Genomic DNA, 6,546 nt, shown 5'->3' on the forward strand with positions numbered 1-6,546 from the left:
GATCACTGTCAAGCGTGCTTGGGAAGAAGAGAGAGCTGATAATTGTTCACCATGTTTGGAGATGGGTAGCCATTACATCCCTTTCCTAGATCGATAAAGATGACAGGGTCAAAGATGTTTGTTTCAAAAATTCACGTTCGAACAATTTGGACTTGAGGAATATCTTAGAATATTTCAATATACATATTTCTAGAACGCTGCACAAAATTTCCGCTTTAGAAGTTACCACGAGAGTAGTGAGTTGCTGCGACTTTGTCCGGTAAAAGTGGGGGAACAAACAAGCATCTCGCAGTAGACTTTATTTATCTATTTTCTTTTTCAAGGAAGATCACTTATTGTAGTAAAAATATGCATCCATGTCACTTCTTTATTTCCCATACACGTTTAATCTTAAGACTGGATCTTGGCAAGCAACCTGCTCGTCATTATTTGAGTAAACATGCTCGTAAGTATAGACCTCCTTGTATGTATGCGGCGCAATTCAAACGCTACTCTTCACGGTGGCGCTATAGTTGTTCAGCTCATCGTAGTACCTGTTCCACAGCATTATCCCACCATACTTACCAATGCTCTTAATTGCCGGCAGCACCTGAGAGATCAGCACATCGGGGGGAATGTATCCGCTCCCGGCCGCAGCGGACGACGCCGGCAAGCCCAAGAAAAAGCTGGTCGCCGTCACGCTCGATATCCAGGTTCTCCACGCACTGGTCAAATTGTCGATACTCCCTGAGGAGTACTCGCACGATGGGTTGTTGTAGAACTGGATCCAAACATAGTCGAAAATCCCAGTCTGCAGCGCCGTGTTGAGGTGCGCATCGGGGTACGGGCACTGTGGCGCCGCCGTGAGGTAGACCTTCTTTCCCTGGCTGCTGAACTGCGCCAGATCCTTTGCAAGGTCGTCGAAGAAGTCTCCGTTGGTTGCCTCGATGTCGAAGTCGATGCCATCGAGGACGGCGTCGCCGAGGGGGCGAGAGGAGGAGCTGCCACCAAGGAAGTTGTCCCAAAGGTAGTTGGCGACGCTTTGGGCGTCGTCGGCGGAGGAGAGGGAGTAGCTTCCGGAGGCACCGCCGAGGGAGAGGAGGACCTTGACGCCCTGAGACTGGCAGGACTGGATGTCGGAGGAGAGGCTGGTGCAGGTACCGGCGCTGGGGTCGCAGTGGCCTGCGAGATTGAGGACGGGGGTCTGGCCGTTGCCGAATGTGGTGAGGAAGGCGAGGTTGACGTAGGCGTAGAGGCCGCTGGAGCAGGTGTCGGCGAGGGTGCCCTCATTGCCGTTCTGGCCCCAGTAGACAGCGATGCTGCCCGCATGGGAGCCGGCGACTAGGGCGAGGAGGAGGAGAGGGAGGAGTTGGTTGGTGGCCATGGTGAATATATGTAAGAGGAGAGGAAAGCTTATAATGGGGCTTCTTCTCCCTGGGTTGAGGGAATTGGAGAGAGCTCGTGCCTCTTATATAGAGTGAGGGGTGGTATGAATTGGCGCTTTTTTTCTCCGTTCGGATAGACATGGAAGACTGACTATGGCTTCATTGACTGGAAGTTGAGACTGCCAACTGGTGGTTGCGTAATACGTAAGTAGTCACCCGTGCATGCATAAACAGAAGTCTTTAGCAGGCTCTATCTGCAATGTCATCGCGGGTCCCTTGACATAACGGCCGTTACAACCGCAACACTGACGCCAAGGAAGATTTGGCAGCTGCCGAGTCGATGCAATTTGAAGTAAGAAATGTAACAGCCATTTATGACCGAGCATCAGATCAAATTCTCTCAAACTATGATCGATGACTCTCCATACGAACATTTTAACAGGTCAACGTAATTAAAAAGCTATTATTTACACTGCACAATTATAGATGCATGCCCGTCTATCTTTCTACCCGAGAAATATTTTACTATTTTCATCATAAAGTGGATTTTTTCAAAAAAACAAAAAAGAACCTACTTCCAAGGAGGAGGTGCAGGAGAACAAAAAACTTGAATTATCATTATCAGTTTCTCACTAGTTAAACTTATATCGAAGAAGAAGAATTATAATGATCACTTTGTCACTCATTAAACTTGTTTCCATGAATTATCATAATCAATTTGTCACTCGTTAAACTTGTATCCTTATTACAACAGCAACTTGAATTATCATTGTCAATTTGCCACTGGTTAAACTTGTGTCCTTGCATCATTTGTTAAACTCGTGTTCTTGAATTACCATTATCAATTTGTCACGGTTTAAACTTATGTTCTTGTAATAGCCTGGTCAATTTGGTCCCTCGTATCGGGCAATTAGCCAGAGAGAGCCAGTAATTAATGTAAGGATGAAGTGGGCAAGGTATAAGCATAACCAAATATAAGAATATGCAATAAGGGTTTCGCACAGTCTCATTATTTTATCGAATATCAAGTAAACTTGAACGAATAAGGAATAATTGAGCTATCAATTAGGCGATAACATTATCTTCTTTTTTTTCTCTTTGAAAAAACCACAGGTTGAGTCTGAAGAATCTGCAACCTCTTTAATTGCTTTACCACCAACCATGTGGAAGCGCTTGCACGCCGCCTGCGCAGACCTTTGACGTGGAAAAATCGCGGAGGGATTGCTTAAAACGTGGATTTTACGGGTTCCGCAAGAAACGACGTCGTCCTGCCGCGGGACTTTTGAAGAGTTGAGGCAAAGCCACGCCTTCCTGCCAGAATTTGGATCCAATATTCCACAAGGACATTCGTGTAGATTTTTTTTTTTCCCTCTCTTTTGTTTCGTGAGCAGGGAACTTCCTTAGGCCTGAAGATAAAGCATATGAGTGAAATACAAATCAATCACCAGTTGACCACAAGGATTCAGATGTAATCGTCGAGCACGTGGTCGCTCTTTTTACGACACTAAAGGGCAATTACCCCAATTGTTGGGCCATAATCATGAAGTTAATGGGATGTTTATGTCCACTAATGATCGTGACACGTAGTTGACAATCATTTATAATGGTTAGACATGTGGGTTCTGCACATTCTGATATTATATGATCATGAAAAGTTAAGCCGACTATATATCGGTAGTCGTGGAGATCCGATTGAGCATCGATCGGTAACTCTGATATGCTGACGGTCATCGATCGGATATTAACTGAGTTGTCGTAGTTGTCCGTTGATGGTTGAAAATAGCTGACTGTCGATTTGTTAACTGATTATCAGTTGGTCAACTGATTTTCAGTCGGCATATCATGTTTATGAGGCCGATCTGGAGTCGGAATTAGAGGTTGGTTGAATTGCCCCAATAGTTGCCCCCCACTCCCAAGTCCAAGGTGGCCTGACGTGCATATTGCCATGTGATCTATCACGTTGGACGAAAGGAGTTGTCACATCACATGCTACTTCAAGCTCCGATTTGACTACTGACATTAATGATTTTTGAAATATGAGAGATCTTCAGTTGTTTTATTGTTTCGATAACTGCAAGATCATCATTGGGATGTCATTTCGGAAAGATAATTTAGCGTTTGGAGAATCCAGATGATTTAAGTAGATCTTGGCCAAGTGTCCAAACATCATTGGCTTTGAGCTATTCATGTGGATAATGGTGAGGTGAATGGTGAGGTGGCATGATCTGGGAGCAGATGTGTTGAACCGTCCGATCAATGATCGGTCTTGATGTCATCACGTGTCGACATCTGAGGAGATTCTGATTTGATTGATTTCATCCAGAATGTTGAGGAGTCTTATATATATAAAGTCGCTTTCATTTGAATTTTACTTTTGCATTTGTCATTTTCTTCTGCAAGAGAAGGTTCTGCTACCGTAGTATTAGGTACTTTCGAGTTCTGTTCCTCACGTCACCTTGAGCTCTAGGTCGAGTTCTTCTTTCCTCTCTTAGGATTTTTCTTCTTTTTGGGTTTTTCTTCTTCTAGGATTTTCATTTTCAATGGTAAGTAAGAAGGTTTCATCTTCTCGGGATAGTTGGTTGGAGAATCCGACCGACGATTCTCCTTCGAATCTGAAAACGAAAGTTTCTTCCTTATCCAGGCCCAATGCTGAGCATCTCCAAGAATAGTACCATATCCTAGAGTAGTATCAGCTTTCTCTCCTGATCCGGACAGTCGGATGAACTTTCCTCCCCCAGACCAAGTTGCATTTTATGTCGAGGACCTTAGGGCCGGTCTTCGATTTTCAATTTCGAAGTTCGTCTGGAAGCTTTTTGACTATTATGATTTTTGTCCTGCTCAGCTGGCTTCGAATTCTATCCGGCTGATTATTAGTTTTACTTTGTTATATTGGCTTATCCCGACTGATCATCATCCTTCTCTCTTTCGATCTTTCTTCATCCTTCATCCTCATCCCAAGGCCAAGGATTGGTGATTTTTCAATCCGAGAAAAGGCCTTTCTTTCATCTCCAATCTTTCATCGTCCATCTATAGATGGAAGAATCAATTTTTTTTGCTTCTTCTTTTTCTCCTTGGGACTCTCCTTCATGTTGGGGCGATCCGAGAATTGGCCCCAACGAGAATAGTCGGGTGGAGACTACTGATCGGAAAGATTTTTTCTGACTAAAGGATATGAAAGTTCCACCGCAGCGAGAGCTGATGACCGAATAAGCTCTCTACGATGCCAGACTTAGTTCAATAACTTTTCAAAGTATAACATAGTCGGTCATTTCACTTTTTTTTTTGTCCGTTTCTGGGTTTTATACTGATCTTTTGTTTTGATTGCAGCTATGTGGATAAGGGCATGAGTGTCGGCCGTCGACGTCCACTCGCATGCTGCCAAGAAGAGGGTAGCGACTGATGCTGGATCTTTCCGATCGTCGAGAAGGAGTCAAGTTGAATCTCCATCGAAATCGGCAAGGAAATCCAATATTTCATCGGAGGCAGCCCTCGAGCCGGTCCTAGCATTGTCGGCTCCGACAACGCTTTTTCTGTCTGAAGTGCCATCCACTGGAGTCGGGGCAACGAGGGATGAAGAAGCCACAGCAGTGCCATCAGTGGCTCCATTGGTGGGGGTTCGGGCCAAGTTGGAAGTCGCGGCTGAACCCGAGCAATCTGCGGCTGCACCGGTCGTTCCTCCAACAGAACGATCTCGGGTGCAGACAAGCACTAACTTCCCGACTGTCTCAAGTGCGCAATCGCCGATTGGAGATCGGGAGAAGGCGTCGGCCACTTCGGCTGACGATGGGTCATCTGCGGGCCTTCCCACACTCTTCGACATCAGGATTCCTGAAGATGAGTCAGCCTTGGCTAATCCGGTGTTGGCCAGGCGACTCATTGAGGCCGCACTACTCCCGACAGATAGGGAGAGCAGAAGGAATCGGACTGTATCTGAAATATTTTTCTCTTTCTACCCGACAATACTTGGGATAATTTTCTGACATTCCTCTTTTTTTTTGACCCGACTTGACTTGTCTTCTATTTTTAGTGGATGCACGATATGCATGCTCTGGAGAGCGGATATCAAAAAATTACCGACCTTCCTCAGGTGTGGATGGATTGGGTGGCGGCCGTCACCGTCGAAAAGACCACTACCGTTGAACAATTTTAGGTGACAACTGAATAGAAGAAGAAGCTTCAGAAAGAAATCTCCCATATGACGGCTGACCTAGAATCCTCCAGAGCCGAAGTTGAGTTGGCTCGTCAGAACATCACATCCCTCGAATCTCGGATCAGGAGCAAGAAGCACTCCATCTATCGGCTCCTGAGAGAGAGAGAGATGGATGTATTGGAGAGCTGGAGGTGGAGCACGGAAGGCATCAGGCCACCATGGAAAGGCTGGCACTGGCCGATGTTGATTCGACCTCCGCAAGAGCTGAAGCTGAGTCGGCAAGGGATGCCCTGAGTCTGACTGTCGAGAATGTTAAGAATTCAGAAGAATTCAAGGAAGAGATTCTCGAAGGCGGATTCGCCTCCTATTGTGTCAGATACGAGGATGGCCGAGATGCGGTCGGAAAACTGTATCCGAACTTGGACTTGAGCAGCATTGTTTCTCCTGGTTCGAGAGAAGAGACTGCTGAAGAGGGTGCCGCATCGATTGAAAAAGATGTGCTGACTGCACCAGGGCCTGCTCCAACTATCGAAGCTGTACCGAAGTAGGGAGATGAAGAAACCGACCGATGATCGGTGTAGCATTTTCTTTTTTTTTTTTATAATCAGATAAATTTTGTAATTGAATTTTGATCCAATTTTATAACTTTCTCTTCAATGAATGAAACAAAAAATTTTTAAGTACAAACTCTCTTCTTTTTGTGTACTTTCAATATTATCAAATCATAGTCGAACAATCGAATACCTATCGATGAATTGGATGTTCAGTAATAGTTATTGTAGAATTTGTCCGTTAGTCGAGTGTCGATTGACATATCTTACCTCTTAGGTATTTGGATAGACGGTGATAAGCCAAATATCCTTTGACTGATCGTAGTTAAATCGGTATGTCTAGATATTTGATAAATGGTAGTAAGTCAAATATCCTTCGACTGACTGTAGTCAAGTCGATATATTTTTTAATCGATCGAGATCGAATTGGTATAATATTTTGCTTAGTTAAAACTAAATCGGCATAAGTAGTCGTTCGACT

General features: G+C 44.8%; 1 protein-coding gene across 1 annotated transcript; it reads right to left on the reverse strand.

The window, feature by feature from the left end:
- Window positions 1-266: 266 nt before the first annotated feature.
- Window positions 267-1,439, reverse strand: LOC105047536 (acidic endochitinase). The gene has a single exon (XM_029265271.2). The coding sequence runs from the start codon at window positions 1,361-1,363 to the stop codon at window positions 482-484; it is 882 nt and encodes a 293-aa protein (XP_029121104.1). The 5' UTR covers window positions 1,364-1,439; the 3' UTR covers window positions 267-481.
- Window positions 1,440-6,546: the final 5,107 nt, after the last annotated feature.

This window comes from Elaeis guineensis, chromosome 6 (assembly GCF_000442705.2).
Source record: "Elaeis guineensis isolate ETL-2024a chromosome 6, EG11, whole genome shotgun sequence".
Taxonomy (NCBI): Eukaryota; Viridiplantae; Streptophyta; class Magnoliopsida; order Arecales; family Arecaceae; genus Elaeis; species Elaeis guineensis.